General features: G+C 46.4%; 2 protein-coding genes across 2 annotated transcripts in view; both read left to right on the top strand.

Moving 5' to 3' along the window:
• The window catches only part of LOC306796172 (ankyrin repeat and BTB/POZ domain-containing protein 3-A), a gene marked incomplete at both ends in the record, with an annotated part of 103,499 nt that extends 102,389 nt beyond the window's left edge, over positions 1 to 1,110 (top strand). Inside the window, 5 exons of the mRNA XM_079294982.1 lie at positions 18 to 120; positions 211 to 292; positions 435 to 503; positions 610 to 723; positions 880 to 1,110. Coding sequence (XP_079151108.1) covers positions 18 to 120; positions 211 to 292; positions 435 to 503; positions 610 to 723; positions 880 to 1,110 — 599 coding nt within the window. The remainder of the gene's footprint in view (positions 1 to 17; positions 121 to 210; positions 293 to 434; positions 504 to 609; positions 724 to 879) is intronic.
• Positions 1,111 to 5,817: 4,707 nt separating this feature from the next.
• LOC306795685 (uncharacterized protein) lies at positions 5,818 to 11,258 on the top strand. The gene is made up of 7 exons (XM_079294268.1): positions 5,818 to 6,119; positions 6,984 to 7,186; positions 7,495 to 7,596; positions 7,694 to 7,789; positions 7,921 to 8,031; positions 8,199 to 8,322; positions 8,490 to 11,258. Exons 1-7 carry the CDS (start codon positions 6,092 to 6,094, stop codon positions 11,075 to 11,077), a joined length of 3,252 nt encoding a protein of 1,083 aa, XP_079150394.1. The 5' UTR covers positions 5,818 to 6,091; the 3' UTR covers positions 11,078 to 11,258.
• The last annotated feature ends 6,674 nt before the right edge of the window (positions 11,259 to 17,932 follow it).

Below are 17,932 nucleotides of genomic sequence, written 5' to 3'. Positions count from 1 at the left end.
TTTATTGTCTCCTTCAGACCCCCACTTCCTCAACAACAAGGACATGTCCGACGTTACTTTCCTGGTGGAGGTGAAACCGTTTTATGCACACAAAGTTCTGCTGTTTACAGCTTCACCCAGGTAAAGGAGCTATTTGGCCGTTTATTGATGCATTTTCTTTTTGCCTCGCACAGCTGTAATAAATGCGGTGATTTCCATTGGTCCATCCAGGTTCAAGTCACTTCTCCAGAACCGACCAGCAGCAGAGAACACCTGCATCGAGATAAGCCATGTCAAGTACAATATTTTCCATGTAAGAATTTCATTTTCATCCAAAATCATTGTTTTGCACCGTCATCTATTGCATGTCTGACCAGGACGGACAGATGTGTCCAGATGTGTCCAGATGTGTCCAGATGAATGAACAATGGAATCGATGCTGTTCTGTGTTTCAGTTGGTCATGCAGTATCTGTACTTCGGAGGCACCGAGGCTTTGCACATACGCAACACTGAAGTCATGGAGGTAAGAGCGACTCAACCGAAGCCTGCCGAGCGACAGCGAAAGTGTGAGCGTTTCTAATCCCCGAGTCCTGTGCCTCCATTCTGTGTGGCTGTTCTGTTCCCCGCAGCTCCTGTCTGCAGCCAAATTCTTCCAACTAGAGGCCCTTCAGAGACACTGTGAGATCATCTGCTCCAAGAACATCACCACAGAAACCTGCGTGGACCTCTACAAGCACGCCAAGGTGAGACGCAAACAAGGTGAAAAGGAGGGAAAAGGACAGACTGCTGCGAACGAAACTAAAAGCAACACCGGATGAATTGACCAGGAATAATATTTCTGCCATCATATGAACACTCAAAAACTGCTTTTGTCTCTCCGTCGTCTTGTCTCAATGTAGTTCCTCGGCGCGGCGGAGCTCACAGCTTTCATCGAGGGCTACATCCTGAAGAACATGGTGCTGCTGATCGAACTCGACGGCTTCAAGAAGCTGCTGTACGAACCTCCTCCCGCCGAGAGCCCCGGGTCCAGCCCCGGCATCTGCACCGACATCCTCCTGGACCTGGAGAAAACCCTGGCCACGCGCATCCACTCCATCCACCTCTCCACCTCTAAGGGCTCCGTGGTGTGACGCCGTCCTCCCACGAAAGCCCTCCGATCTCCAGGCACAGCCCCCCCCCCCCCCCCCCCGTCCACCTGTCTCGGCTCCACTGCTGAAGAGGGGCTGTCGGATGTTTTGATGTCAGGGATTCCCTTTGATTCTGTTGAAGTTGGCACACGTGACAAAATCAGAGAGAGAGAACTTTCCGGCGTGTTGTCCTAATGGCTCCCACTGACCTCTTCACACCCCTACAGTCGAAAAAACACGAAACAGACTCCGCAGTATCACTCAGACCTAATCGTGATCATAAAAGGTATTGTATTTCATATAGGACACATGCATGGAATACATTCTGTACACCTTTAAGGTAGAGTAGAACTCAATACAATTAGCTTTCTCATCATCTCCGATGTGAGACTTTAGGTTTACAAACTTTACGGCAGTGGATGCCATTGCAGTATAAAGTTTGTCACATGCCAAAATATAATGGTACTATACAACCAATAACAAGTGACCAGTAGCAATGCCAGCAGACAGACTCTAGGTGGACTTATCTCCGTTTCATCCTGTCACTTCTACGTTGGACACGTTTCACTGTGTTATATCTCCTGCGTGTGCAGAGGCCAAGCCGATCACAGGCACTTCCACCGAGGCCGACGCCGCAGCGCTGACTGAAGTAAAGACTCGTGGTGAGATCTATGCTGACGTACGCTTCAACCATGGATGTCCAACCGGGGAAATGAACGACGACAACTCCATGAAACGCCGGCGACGTTTCTTTTTTTTTGATTTTTTTGCATGACACCTCCACAACTGAGCTGCCGTGATATTGCTTTTTATGGAGAGCTTACTTCACGGACCACTTTCGCAAAGGGGGAAGTTAAGGGAAACCGCTGCTTACTAACTTTCTATCCGCCGCAAAAGTGACTGAGCGGGATTTGGAGATGGATTCTGATTCTCTTTAAAGACGTTTAAAGCAAAGTGTAAATACCTCCCTAAAGCCATCGTGCTGGTCGTTCTTGTTTTTTTTTTTGTAAACTGATGTACAGTATTCTCCCACTCGCTTGGCTGATGGCACCAGTCTCATTGAATGTGCTCCAACAGTTTGTTCCCGCCGTTTGTGTCTGTTGATGCACAAGTTGCATGTTTGATCCGTTCCTTTGAACCCTGCGCTTTGGCTTTAGGTGTGCTTTCTGTGCAGGTCGTTGGGGCTGAGCAGGGTGTTGATTGTTCCAGTCCACGTGCAATCAAAGGATGTTCCCGTCAATCATTGAGCTCCTTCTGATACATTCCAAGTGATCAGGGTAGATAACAAGAAGCAGCTTAAAGGCCTTGCCTCAGCTGAATTTATCAATCACGTCAATTCTGTGAAAGAAAGGTTGAATTCTCACACGCTGCCGGTTTATTAGAGACGCAACAACGTTACGTGACTCACAAAGTCCCGAACTCTTTTTATGCACATTTTCAATTTGAGCATAAAAACTTGAGTACATTTGAAAAACTGTTTGTGACTTAAATAAAGAAAGAGACAAAAAAAATGGCGGCCATGTATACGTTGGTTTGACTGGCACTTCAAACTCCAAATGACGTCATCTTGTTGTCTTCTGTGATGGTGAAATGGCACCCGACTGTAAAATTAGCGCCACGAATTGTTTATTTCAATGAACTAACTCGCGTAACTGCAGCTGCTGGAAGCTTTGGATGAATTCAGCGTTTTGTTCTCTTCGTGTGCTCGTCATCCTTTGATCAGTCGCCAAGTTCACAATGTGCAGCAACACGTCTTTATACGAAAGCCCAAGGAAGAGCGACCAAATCTCAAACACCTCTGACAATTATCACACCAATTATTGATTAAATAACAAACATATCAATATATGTCTGAATACATGAGGCAGATCTGACCAGTACAAGTCTCACAACCAGGTTTCCTTTGTATTCTTCATATTTAACAGATATTGTTTGTCACATTCTGGTGTGTACATCAATAATTAACGTGGGAATGGTTCCGGGTGTTTTGAGATTTGGTTTTCATTGGTTCTCTCAGCCTGCAGCTTTAGTAGAAACATCTGTTGTTTCACATCCGTGACCAAAAGGCCGCGTCTCTAATAAACCGGGTCTGATTTTTCGAACCTTTAGTTCCACATGATGGCATCATTGTGGACGCCTGTCGCCCCCGGGTGTGCATTAGATGACACTTGTGAAGTCTAAAAGGACCAAATGTGAAGCCGCAGCAGTTTGACTCGATACGGGAGGAAATCCTCGAGCCTACAGTTCATTTTATGAATGTAACAATGCAACACCGGTTTAATATTTCCATAATGTGCAATATCTGCAGTCCAGCAACAAACCAAAAACAAAAACGCTTCCCTCTGTTTCCAGTGTCTCTGAAGTGTCCTCGTACTTTGTGATGTTGTTTCTACATGAACCCGACTGTACCTTCAGATATTTCTTCAAAATATTGTAGCACACTCACAATTACTTCAACATTTTGTTTTGGGCCATAAAACAACATTTGAACGGAAACATACAGGCATACAAGAGTTGGTTTTAAGTTCTGTAAATAGTTACAGAAAATGAAACATAGATATTATCCTACGACTTTATTTTCTTACCTACATGCATGTATATATTTTATTTTACATTCCACAGCTCTTTTATTTTACAAAAGTGAAAAAGATTATGTAAAACGGATGCTTTAAAGTTTTGAAATCAAGCAATATTTCCATGCGACTGTATTACTCTGAGTGTCGATGAGGAACATGCCACCGGTGTGGAGCTGCAGTGTAAATGTGAATTGAAAGCATAACAACAAATGAGTGACTGAGAAAAAGCTTAAATTTACTCATTTTTGTGACATCCCACGTATTTTATTTTAATAGTTTCACTCATTTTAACACAACATGTCTAACTTATAGGCTGCCGGTCTGATGGCTTTAACAAAGCTGATCATTGATTTAGATTAACTCTGGTTGAGCTTTTTATTGAATCATCATCATACATGCCCACATTTCTAATGAAACCTGCTTTTTTAAGGTGAAATGTAACTTAAAGATGCAAACCGTTTTGTCTCCACAGAGGTGAACAGGTTCATAATGATGTCAAGCACTTCCCGTGCTCACACACACATTATTTCAACAGAGAGCTCAAGTCTTATTGTGATCAAACAGCAGCTGAAGATGACTTCAGAACAAGAGGAAAACCAAAAGACTTTATCTCCGCGTTCTTTTTATTCATCTTAATGTTCTGTAATTAGCAGAAGACGAGCTTCTGATTCTGGAGTCGGTCAAAGTGAGTAAAAGTCGGTCCGCATGGCTCTTCTTGTTTAATGTTGTTGAGAATGTGCTTTGTACACCAGCTTTGTCGAACAACACTCTCCCCTTAATTTGTCTGAGCATTTATTTGCTTGTGTTTGTTCCTGGTAATAAACAGCATTTCTCCGAGCCGCAGTGGAAACATGCATGGGATATTCAGTAGATAGGGGGGTGGGGGGGAACTTTTGCTATTATTTTTCCTTTGATGAGAACATGTATATTGTACAAAATATATATATATATATGAAATATAAATTATACATGGTGTGAGAAGCAGGGATGTGGTGGAGTATAACAACAAAGAGGAATGTTACACTCGTGCTACAGTTTCTGTTGACAGTGAATAAAAGACCAGAGTTTAAAAGAGTGTGAAGGTCTGTTTCTTTTGTTGCTATTTTGTTATAAAACTTCCAAAGAAACTGAGCCAAACATGCAGAGCAAGGTTAGGGACAATAACAATAACAGATGGAAGCAAACAGTTTGGGATAACTATTCCTCTACAAGGACTCTGCAGCATCCTCTGGATGAAAACGTGACAAATGTGGCCACAGCCCAGCAGCAGCGTGTTTTATCGATCCTTTTTACTTCTACCGAGCAAATGACTCAAGGCACTAAAAGTGGTGACAGCTCCCTCACAGAGCCAGCGGCCTGTCTGCCGTCAGGCCGATGAAGAAATACAAGGTCTTAAAAAGTCAGGAGGACAATTTGGCTGCGATTCCTCTTTTTATTTTTTCTGTCTCCATAGGAATTTACTGCACCAACGAAGGAATTCAACCACCGCCATGCAAGAAGTTATTTATTGATATGAATGGAGGCAGTTGTACTCGTAGCCTGGGTGTAAATGGAGACTGTAACAGGCCACACATCGTGTTGCTTAAGTACATCTAGTCTGCCCTTTCCTGATGAGTACATGCCATGGTAGCTTTTGGAGGCAGTTTTCCCAGCACGAACATGGGCAACTAATAAAAGTAAGCATATAAGCAAAAACGACAAAGTAAAATTAACTTGTTTCAGCACCACAATTCTGAATTTTTGTTGATTGTTTTTATTGCAAATAACTGTTATATATAATATCTTCATCTACTCTATTTGTGGTCAATCACAGCCAACAATAATCACCAGTTCCATGGACATTGGGCTCATTTTCCCTCCCGAAAATGAAAATGATTTAATCCTCATTGCCATAACTTTATCGGAAAATAACTGAATACATACTTATTCTGAATCTATAATAACGTACTTGTTGAACGCCTCTGAAATAGGAAGAATTTGCTGTATTTTGCCACAGAAGATGCTTGTTTTAAAGAACATGTTTGGGTTAATTTCCTCAAATGGCCTCTAGGGGGCAGCAACGACCAAAGCATCTTCACGTAAGCCTGACATTTCTCAGGCGAAGAAGAAGATGACCCTGTTTCCTCTGCAGGCAACCGCAAAGTTGGTCAACTTAGTCCACGGTGTCGCTTTCGTGACTAAAGTTAACACAATGAATGTATTAGCAGATATCGATTGATCCCTAACAAACCGCGGCTGCTGAATGAAACCAGTGGGGACGTGTGTTCGCGACTACGCATGCGCACTCCGAGCCGAATATCGAGCCGCCCTTCTTCTCCGCCAATTTGCACCGCAGGGTCGGACGGACGTCGACTCACAACAACCCCGAGTTCATTTGCTCGTCTTGTTGAATATTTGCCGGCATAGAAATGGAGAGCCCGTATCGCGCCGAAAACGGTAAGCCAATGATTATACGAACGCGTGCCACCTATCGCGAGTTATCGGCTGTACTTTTGGATTGTGTGCGCCCGATTTAGAACATGGCGTACCCCGCTCTTGAGATGGCGGTGGCTTTGTGCTACGAGCTGATGTGTGCGGTAGTTGTCGGAAGGAGCTTCACGTTAGCTCAGCGAACGTAAACGTCTGAAAGTCGAACCAGTGTTCCAATAGAAACCATTAAATATAAATGTAATTGCACTTTTCTTTAATAGAATACTTCCCGAACCATTTAAGCAACTTATATAACATAGTTATATATTTACGACTTTGTTGTGGCGATCATGTGTGGATAGTCGTAATTCCGACACTGTTGCCAGTCCGTGAAGGCAACCAAGGCTAGTTTAGAGGAGGTGCTACAAGAGACCCCCAGAGCTTCACTGTAATGTCAAGAATAGTCTGTTTGGACATGTTTAAAGTCATTCTTTCAACTTATATTGAAATTAAATGGTTGACATTCCTAGATAAATGTGTTTATTTGAATTACCACTCAATAATTAAACCCGGGGTCATAGTAATGTTACCACTGGTTGGTTATTGTGGTTTTAGGCCAAGAATAATTAAGCTGCCCTATATAATGAGCTGTGGCTACTGTACTTGCTGGACACTAAGGCTGAAGCTTCCAAGTATCTTCATCATGGATCAACCTGCTAATTTGCTTCATGAGTCAATATAATGTCAGCAAATGGTGAAAAATACCCGTCACGATATCCCAAACCTAAGTTGACACATGAGAGTGATTGCAGTGAGGAGCTATATTAGATTTTTCATGAAAAGCTGAATAACGTGATAATTCAAATTGCGGTTCTGACAAATGTTTTCCAGATTCCCTTCTTCTGCTGCCGTCTCTCCGCCTCTTCATCCCTCCTCTGCGCCTGGTGTCTGCAGCCATGTGGCAGGTGGTCCAGCGGGGCAGCGTGCAGGACTACGGGATGGTGGAGGAGTTCGTCACCACGGTGTCAGAGATTGTACCCGAACTCCTGAACGCAGATCAGAAAGCTCAACTCCTCCTGGGCCTCAGAGCGCGGGTACGAAGGTTTTAAAAGTTCATGTCAAACAGCAGCGGTTTGTTTTCTTCCGTGTCAAAACAAAGTATAAACATGATTTATTACTGTTCATTCTAGCGCTCTCGTTTGACTCAGCTGGTAACGACATCGTCTCGACAATAAAAGCTAAATTATCGCCTGACACACCGTAAAAACAGACCTGCGAGGCACCACACGTCAACGTGACGAGTTATTGTAGAGTTTCCCGGTGCTGAATCCTGTGAGCCTGCTGTTGGTGCTTAACATGCCGTCCCGTCCTATTCACCCTGAGGTGGAACCGTTTGTTGCAGGTGGTTCTTGAATTGTGTCAGGCCGAGCAGATCCGAGACACGGAAACCATGGAGATGCACCTGGAGCGGATCAGGGCCCTCGTCTCCACCTGGGCAGCGCAGGTTAGCCTCTTTAACTGCCACGTGTAGAACAGCGGCGTCGTCGTGTTTTACCATCAATTTGTAATTCCTCCTGCTCAAACTCCGTCTTTTGTTCCAGCCGTGTTTTGCAGAAGTCGAGTTTCCAGAATCCAACTTCGTGGATCAAATCGAGTTGCTGTTGAAAGACGCCGACGAGAAGGAGAAGTTCTTCCAGGTTTGGGATTCGGCTCTTTGAATTTATAAGATGGATTTCATCATATCGCTGAAGCGGTCTCGGCTGCAGCACATTTTAATGTTCACTCGTTGTGGAGTACTTGAGCATTAAACTGCGACTATTTCTTCCAGGATGTTTTTCCTACAGATTTTGGGCCTGCATACGACGACGCTCTCCAGGTGCTGATGCTGGATTTTCTCTCCAGACTGGAGAAGCTTCTTCCTGTACCCGACATTCAGCAGGTACTGGAACATACATCTGCTCAGAAATCACAGACAAATACGCTCCTTATAACTCCAGAACCTGCCTGGAAAACAACATTTTTAAAGTAATCCAGTGATGGTTATCTGTGCGTCAATAGGTACCGGGACCTGCTAATCGCTTATTCAACATTGTATTTCTTCACTAGACGGCCTCCATGCTCAGTGCGGTCCCGTCCGCCCTGGAGGAGTGTGTGCACTCTGTTCCCGACCCTCAGCACCTGAGAACGGTGCTGCTGTACCACACCACACTCGGACATTTGGATCTATCTGGTGGGTCGCATGCATAGTATTAAAAACCTTCATTCAGTTCAGTCCTTTGTTGTTTTGACGGCTTAGTGCTTTCGGTTTAATTAAAGGAATTATGTGTTTACTTCTCTGATGTCCTTGTAGTTTATAGCTGAAGCATCAAGCTAATGGCGTCCTTATTTTCCCCACAGATGAAACTCCGACCATTCCTTCCTCCTTCGGGAACTGCATCCTGTCGTCGCTGTCCCTCCCTCAGCTGGAGAAGGTTGTGATCGATGCAGACCAGATGCAGCTGCAGCCTCCGTCAGACCAGATTCAGGGCTGCATGACCCTCCAGGTGGAGGGCGAAACCGTGACTCTGCTGGACTACATCCAGATCGAACAGCCGTCGGGTCTGGTCGACCCCGATGATGATGAAGAAGAAGAAGAAGAAGAGGAAAATGAACTAAACGAGGAGGAAGCTAGCGAGGACATCGGTAACGCCCTGAAGCCGGCAGCTTTTCAGCCACTGAAGCAAAGCAAGAGGCTGCAGGTGAAGAGGAATGCTTTGAAAGACAAAGACTCAGCGGCGGCTAAGAGGCAAAGAAAGAAATACTCCAACGACAAAACATGTCCTGTGTGCAATAAGATCTTCCTGCGGGCTGCAGCCATGAGGCGGCACCAGGAAACTCACTCTGCTAACAGGGAGTTCAAGTACAAGTGCGCCAACTGTGACAAACGATTCCGGGACCATTACGACATGAACCGGCACAACATGCGCGTTCACGAAAAGGACGAGCTCGGTCACAGCGCCAAGGAGGAGGACGCGGGAGACGCCGGCACTTCTGAGATGTCGGAAAACAAAAACTGCGCGCTGTGCGGGAAGTATTTCGGCCGCCGGGTGGACATGGAGCGACACATGAGGTCCCACTCGGAGGACCGGCCGTACAACTGCTGCTTCTGTGAGAAGAAATTTAAGAATCCTTACGTTTTAAAGAGACACCAGCTGGAGATTTGTAAGAGCAGAGAGCTGAAGAGGCCGAGGAAGAGAGAGACGCAGCGCTCCAATCCACAGCCGCCGCCTGAGGGCTCGACGGAGGGCAAAGTCTGTCCCATCTGCGGCAGGATCCTGCCCTGCACTGCGGACATCGCGAAGCACCTCCGGTCTCACACGGAGGAGCGGCCTTTCATATGCATCGCTTGCGAGAAGGGCTTCAAGTACAAGGACACGTTGAAGAAGCACCAGATCATTCACGGCCACGAGGGCATCAGAGAGGAGCAGAGCAAGACGGTGGAAGAGATTCTGGCCGAGGCCGATACGGGCAACCTCGATAGAAAAGGTAAAAATCTGGATGCTCCCGCCGACGCTTCCGAGGAACCCCCGTCGGCGCCCGCGCACAGAGTCAAGAGAAAAGCTCCCAAAGTTTGCCCCGTCTGTTCTCGGGCGTTCGACAGCGTCAAAACACTGAACAGGCACGTGCAGTGTCACACGGAGGACCGGCCGTATCACTGCATCCACTGCAAGAAGCGCTTCAAACACATGCACGGCCTGAAAAGACACCAGATTTATGCCATTTGTCATAAGAAAATCACCCGCTTCTCGTGGAAGAAGGAGCAGAGAGCCGGGCCCGGCCAGAGCGAAGTGACCGGCGCCGACCTGCTGAAGATCCCCGTGTGGTGCTCCAACTGCGGCAAGCACTTTGAGTACCCGTCCGCTCTGAAGGAGCACCAGGAAAACGTCTGCAAAGTGGAAGTGAGTGAAATCATGAGATGCGCCGACTGCGGGAAGGAGTTCAAGAGCATGACGATGCTCAAGGTGCACCAGAGGATCCACGATCCGCTCTACTGCAAAGAGTGCGGCAAGATCCTCGCCAACGAGCCCGCCTTCGAGAGGCACAAGCTCATGCACCGGCCGATGCAGTGCACCATGTGCGACAAGGCTTTCACTCTGCTGAGGCGCTTGAGGGAGCACTACGAGAAGCAGCACGAGTTCACCGGGCCGTATCCCTGCGCGCAGTGCGACAAAACCTTCATGCAGCTCTCCTACCTCGCCATCCACCAGAGGATCCACAAGGGCGAGTTCCCCTACGTATGCAGCATGTGCCCCGAGAAGTTCCGCTCCTCCAACTGTCTGACGGTGCACCAGAGGAAGCACACCGGGGAGAAGCCCTTCCTGTGCTGGCAGTGCGGGAAGTGCTACCGCTCGGCCTCGGAGCTCACGGTGCACATGGGGACCCACTCGGAGGAGAGGCCCTGGGCCTGCGCGCAGTGCGACATGGCCTACCGCACCAAGCTGCAGCTGACCAACCACGTCGAGCAAATCCACATCGGCGTGCGGTACCCCTGCGGCAGCTGCGGGAAGCAGTTCATGAAGGAGACGTCGCTGAAGAGGCACGAGCTCATCCACACGGGCGAGAGGCCTCACCAGTGCACGGTGTGCGGCAAGACCTTCCTGACCGCCAACGAGCTGCGGCTCCACAACCGCTACCACACCGGGGAGCGGCCGTACAAGTGCGAGGAGTGCGGCAAGGCCTTCATTCAGTCGGGGTACCTGAAGTCGCACATGCGCATCCACACGGGCGAGAAGCCGTTTAAATGCGACGTGTGCGACAAAGGCTTCCGGTTGTCTTATCACATGAAGAAACACAAGCGGACCCACGCCGGCAAGACCAAGAGCTACGTGTGTGAGGAGTGCGGGCTGACGTTCCTCCACAAGAAGTCTCTCTGGGAACACTCGCTCTGTCACGACGTCAAAGTAGAGCCGTCGTTCACCGGCGAAGTGAGGATAGAGTTTCAATAGAAATCCTCCTTTTTTTTTATTCATGCAGGTTTTCATTCATTCATTTTCTTTTTTTTATCTGATTTTGACCAGTTTGTGTCTGTTCTTCTTTTCCCTCCTCGTTACTTCTCGTGTTCTTTAAAGCAGTTTGTTGTTTGTTGAAAGCCGCTGATTTGTTTCTGCTTTTTGAAATAAACGTACCTTGAATGTATTCTTGCTGCCGTCGTGTTCATTTATGAAACGGTGATGAAGAGGTTTATCAATGAATCGATGATAGTTGAGTGACAATTAAACAAATGCTTGACCAATGATTTGTTTAATTTGAAGATGAGCTCGGTCCAGCCTTCAACATATGAGTGCACATTGATCATCTTCAGAGTTTTGGACTGATCAAACAGAATCATTTCGAAAACTGTTTTCTGACATTTCAGCTCTTTGGTTATTCTATTACTACTAAAAGACTTGTTGGCTTGTTTTAGCCCTCGTAAAAAATACATAAGTCATATTTTGTCGTTATTTCAGAATAAACAAATCCAAGATTACAGTGAGTAAAGAGACGTACTTTAAATTCAGCTAAATAAATATTAAGCTCAATGTGCAACGTAACATACTGATTAAAACGTGACATGAAAATGACATTTTCAAATGGATCAAATACCTCGCTGAACATTACAGTCCATTAATATAAACATAAAATATGCAAATAATGTTCACGTGAAGTTTATTTCGTGTGTGTGTGTGTGTGTGTGTGTGCGCGCGCGCGAGTGAACTGGAGGGCTGCATTTCATTGGTTGTTCCACTTCCTCCTCAGGTGGGCGGGGCATTTAAATGCAACGCACCTGCGCGTGTACACTTTCAACCCAAACTATCAGAGTACCAGTTGTAGAGCTAAACTGCTTTTTACAAATATAAAAAATAAAAAACTTCTGTGGATAAATGCACTACGTGGGCTCTCGGTAATTAATATGAATGATTAGTGATCTGTTTCAAGATGATCACAACTATTTATTAATCTCCTTCAGTGGAAGCTTGAGCAAGCAACCGCAGTTTAACCTAATTACTGTCACCTACCCATGAATCTGTTTTCCACCAAATGCATAACTGCAGTGCATTGTGGGTGATGGGGAGTGACCATCGTTGCCATCTCACAAAGTTCACTTCAGGACAAAAAGGAACGAGTCTTCTGATGGTCAACGAGCGCGTGCTGATCGACTGACGCGGCCGTGGGTTTCACGTCTCCACGTCACACCTGTGTAAGTTTCACACTCTACTACGATTGGCTCCCCGGACTAGTTGTGATGTCACGAACTCATCTCCTACTTGCACCTGTTAAACTCTTGAGCTCAACCTTTTGCTCTTCAGCAGATGGTTTAGAATCAGACGCTCGAGTGTCAAACTCTGCCCACACACCTCCAACCTCCAACACACAAAGATCAACATGTTTGAGTGGGAGGCTTTAAAGTGCATTTCAGGGCTACAACACCGCAGCCTCACACAGCAGGGGGTGTTGAGTCAGTGGTCTTCTTCCTCCAGAAGATGGCAGTCTAGTAGTGATGATGAGCATCAGAGCTCAGCTGTGCTTCACTCACAATATTTGCCACAGCTTGTGTTGGAGGCTCTGGACCCTGCAAGCTCCCTTATACAAACATAACAGTGTTTACCTTTTCACATCAGCATCCATACCTCATGCTCAGCATGCACAGAGACATCTGTTTTGCGATGTGCAAGGGAAGAGCTTGTTTGTTTACGCAGCTTTTACGCAACATATATTTCCCAATGACTGTTTACGCAAGCGCAGCGACTGCGAGTCAATATTTATCCTCGCCTCGTCCTCGCTGTCCGTGCCACCTGACGGCACGAGCGACGGCTCACGACCACAGCGGCAGCAGCTAGAGGCGGCATCGCGGCCCGATTCCAGAGAAACTGCTCCCAAAAAGAAAAAAATCAAAGGCCGACTGAGTCAGAGCCTCTCCAGAGTGTTGGGAGCAGATCACTTTTTAACCCAAAGCATATTGATTTATATGGGGCTGTAATTGCTTCAGTGTGTCCGGGATTATTCCCCCAGTAATTGAGGCCTGGCAGAGGTCTCTTTCCTAGACATAGCCTCCCCGCTGCCAGGTGGTGGGGCAGAGAGGAGCACCGCTCCCGACTCCCCAGCCACCCGGAGAGAGCCAGGGAGCAGTGGCCTCTTGACCCCCCCAGAACCACTCCTGGTCAGGGGGTCAGTAAACGGCACGAACAGTATGCTTCCCTGCATGCGTCAACGTATCTCACTCAGGCACTCCTCCAGCTCTACTTGTATGAGGCAGCACATTGTGAGTAAAGCTGGATGGAACCAAACAGCCCACCGCAGTATCCCTCACACTGAAAAGTCCTGAATATGCTTCTTTTTTCTGTAATATTTGACTCGTCTGCAGTTTCTCTCTCCAGGATTAGTCGTGTTTACTGAAACCATATATTAAGGCTATTGTTCAAGTATTTGTTTGGTGGTGTTGTTCGTGACTCAGTGGAACATTCCTGGATTTTGTAGACAGAATGCTTGCACGCACCAACAGGTCTCGAAAATCACCGCGGTGTCACGAGTACGAGGGGTAGACCAAATAATGCAGACACTCCACCAAGAAGTCACTTTTAGAAAACACTACTTTGTCTTTGCATTGTGTGCTTTACGTTGCACCTGCAGTTTATTTGGTCTCGATATCAAATATATAAGAAGGAAAACTATATTTCTGTCGGACAAAATTCATTTTTCTCTCTTTTTTTGTTTTTGTTTTGGATACTTTTACCCCTTCGGTCCTTCAAGTGAAACAATCAGAGAAGCAAAAAAGTCAAAGACCATAACTTGTAACGAGGGGTCGCACGTATACGTCGGTTTGTTTGAAGGGGTCACAACATCTCAGATCAACTTAGTTTAGGCTACCTCGAGTCAACGAGGAGCCAAAAAAAAGCAAAATATGACTCCAAATTAAGTCTGCTACATAAATAAATAGGCATTTATTGGTATTACATTAGCAGTAACAACTATATAAAGTGAAAAAACTTTATTTTTGCTTAGTTCTTCTGCCCCCCTTTGGCCAAAAAAAACAACCTCCCCTACCTTTTGGTGACTTGGGTGCAGTGGAACAAGCTGAAAACACAACACTGTCATTTAATTCAGCCTGGACTCAGAAATACCTGAAATCGTCATGACCTTAGAGTTACGTGTCGGCGGCACGAACACAATGACAAGTCAATTAGGATCGTTTTTAGTGGTGGACACATGGTGTTCGTGTCCCAAAGTGTTGTTTTGAAGTGAAGTGTGTACTTCAGTAACGACACTTACGTAGTAACTTTGACCCAAACCACGACCTTTTCCTAAACCTTAGTAAGTAGTTTTGTTACCTGAACCTAAGATGTTTCCTGTGAACAAAAGTATTTTTTTGAAAAGACTGTATGCACGTTACCGTGTATGCGCGTTACCGTGTATGCGCGTTGCCGTGTATGCGCGTTACCGTGTATGCGCGTTACCGTGTCTGCGCGTTACCGTGTATGCGCGTTACCGTGTCGGCGCGTTACCGTGTATGCGCGTTACCGTGTATGCGCGTTACCGTGTATGCGCGTTACAGTGTCTGCGCGTTACCATGTATGCGCGTTACCATGTATGCGCGTTACCATGTCTGCGCGTTACCATGTCTGCGCGTTACCATGTATGCGCGTTACCATGTATGCGCGTTACCATGTATGCGCCTTACCATGTCTGCACGTTACCATGTATGCACGTTACCATGTCTGCACGTTACCATGTATGCGCGTTACCATGTATGCGCGTTACCATGTCTGCGCGTTACCATGTCTGCGCGTTACCATGTCTGCGCGTTACCATGTCTGCACGTTACCATGTCTGCACGTTACCATGTATGCGCGTTACCATGTATGCGCGTTACCATGTATGCGCGTTACCATGTATGCGCGTTACCATGTATGCGCCTTACCATGTCTGCACGTTACCATGTATGCGCGTTACCATGTCTGCGCGTTACCATGTATGCGCGTTACCATGTCTGCGCGTTACCATGTATGCGCGTTACCATGTATGCGCGTTACCATGTATGCGCGTTACCATGTCTGCGCGTTACCATGTCTGCGCGTTACCATGTCTGCGCGTTACCATGTATGCGCGTTACCATGTCTGCGCGTTACCATGTATGCGCGTTACCATGTATGCGCGTTACCATGTATGCGCGTTACCATGTCTGCGCGTTACCATGTCTGCGCGTTACCATGTCTGCGCGTTACCATGTCTGCGCGTCACCATGTATGAGCGTCACCATGTATGCGCGTTACCATGTATGCGCTTTACCATCTATGCGCGTTACCATGTATGCGCGTCACCATGTATGCGCGTCACCATGTATGCGCGTTACCATGTATGCGCTTTACCATGTATGCACGTTACCATGTATGCTCGTTACAAGCAGAAATTTACATGTTTTGCTGGACTTTCTTTAAAAAATGAGGAATCATTTTCCGTAAGATATCATATGAACCGCTGTATGAGGATACGTTGTTGTTTTGACACCTTATAAGTTGGTCCGTGAACTTTGTTCTCACATCCAACCGTTACGGAGGAACGATATCATTCATATGAAGTTTGGGTGGACCAGGAGAATGTAATATTCTGTCTCATTTTTGCTCTGTTTTTGGGCTCCACCATCTCCAGAGGGAAATATCTGTCTCTTTAGCGGTTAAATGCTCCACTACTCCAGCTAGTCGCTAACTTTGCTGCTTGGTGCTGAGCAGGTACACTCGGTTTATCTGAGTTTTCTTTGCTAAAAACAGCTGCCTGTTGAGCGATAATTCTCTGTGGTTTTGTCACGATAATCAACTTCTTTTATGTTGCACTACAGTCATTTGATCCATTGTTTGTACAAAGGTATCGGTCGATGCAGCTTCAACTGATTGGCATTGTCTAGACTTCAATGAATCAGCTACTGGAGACTAAAATTCATATTTTGTCGACCTCCAGCTACGCAGAACAAGACACAATCACAGAAACGTTCAGTGAAGAACAACCAGTGCAGCCTCCACGTTTGGTTTCCTGAGAAACTGATGTGATTTATTGAAAATCCTGCCAATTCCAGCATGTTCAGCGATCACAAGCAATTAAACTGTCCCGGAGATATTTTTGAAAATAGTTTTTGATCACCAACAGGCACCACGGAATTTCCTGGCTTTTTTCTTTGCCAAAACACTGTGACCCCTGTGAGTTACTACGGAAACATAGCGTATCAATAACAAGCGCCCCATCTCTTGCTTTTGCTCCATGACGCACCTTTATTTCTTCCATATGAACAGCGAATGGCAGAGCCGCGGGCTTTGATTATCTGACTTGAATTGTACAGCAGTGGCTGCGCTACACCGTGTTCAACCACCAAGCCTGGTAAAGTATCACACACAGAGGAAATACCCTGACAATCACTCGGAATAGATACTTTCATTGCTTTTGCAAAGCTTTTTCCTTTTGTTTTAGCCAATTGATAAAAAGGAAATATAACACAGAACCCATTGAGCTGGAAAACCCCCTGCAGACTAATAGAGGATAGAGAATAGAGGATTGCTGTACTAATCAAGCGGGTGTACGTGCATGCGCTTGCAGTGTGTCCTCAAGTGAACTCGTGTGTGTGCCCAGACCCATCCCAGCCTCACACGTTCCCTCCCATCTCGAGTACCAGTCCCCCACACGCAGCCCTCCGTCCTCCCTCGACGTGTTCACGCCATGTTTATCTCGTTTTTCATCCACTCTAATTCTTCCTCCGTCATCTCACTTTCAACGACTCGCATTCATTTGCATTCTGCACCGCTGTCTGTATCTGTGTCTCCCTCTGACTCTGACATTTGCTTGGCAGGAGGAACCAGACGGGATGCTGTTGACACTGTAAAAAGTCTCTGTTTTTTGCAAAGGCTATTGCTTTTCGTTAACGTATAAAGATTCCTCCAAACGGGGGGAAATAACTCAGCTTGTTGCCAAATCTGTTGCATACATTTTCTTTTCTTTTCAACTTAACAAGGCAGATCCCTCAGCTATTAATACAATTCATAGATTCAAGAAAGCAACCTTTACAAAGTGGGCAAAGCATTGTAAGTTTGTTTCACTATCCTGGTGGCATCATTTTTAAACACTTTTTCAGGAGAAAGCGTGTGGTTTTTGAAACGCACTCTTCATCAAGAGGCACATTTTTTGCAGTGAACACTTTCTCCTTCCTTCACCAGAACGGAGTAAAAACAAGTCTTTCCCTGGTCAATGAGTTCAAAGGGGCGGACGTCTCCTTAGACAAGGCTGCAGGGGGGGGGGGGGGGTTGGGGGGTTCAAAAGGCTTGCAACCGAAGAGAAAAGAGAGACGGAGGGAGGGAGGCAGAGAAACCTGGCACCAAGACAGTACAGAGCACTGGGTATTAGAGACGGCAAACAAGGGAAGGTCAGCCCCCCCACCCCCCTTTTTCTTCTTCTTCCTCTTCCTCCTACTACTGCATCAGCAGATGTGCAGCCCATCATCAATACTGCCAAACCACAGTGATAACAGGACAGTCTGTGATGAAGCTTTTACATGCTAGATTGTGTTGTTTTTTTCTTCTTCTTTCAGTCAAGAGTCAGTGAAAGATGAGATCATTTCACATCCAAGATGAGCTACTGACAGAGAGGCTTATGGGCATCAGTGCCCGGCTATACGTCCCTGATCTGATGCTAACAAGGTCACCCTCTGGTCTCAAAGCAGCTTTGCCCCTCTAATCAGAGGAGCATCACCATCATCGTATTCCACGTTGTATCAGCAGCTCTCAGCGGTGACGCAATCCGCCAGGGGAGGCAAATGGAGACGCTGGTCTCCAGCAGCACTGAGA

The sequence above is a fragment of the Melanostigma gelatinosum genome (assembly GCF_949748355.1).
Source record: "Melanostigma gelatinosum genome assembly, chromosome: 22".
NCBI classification, from domain to species: Eukaryota; Metazoa; Chordata; class Actinopteri; order Perciformes; family Zoarcidae; genus Melanostigma; species Melanostigma gelatinosum.
This window is presented reverse-complemented; position numbering and strand designations above follow the sequence as displayed.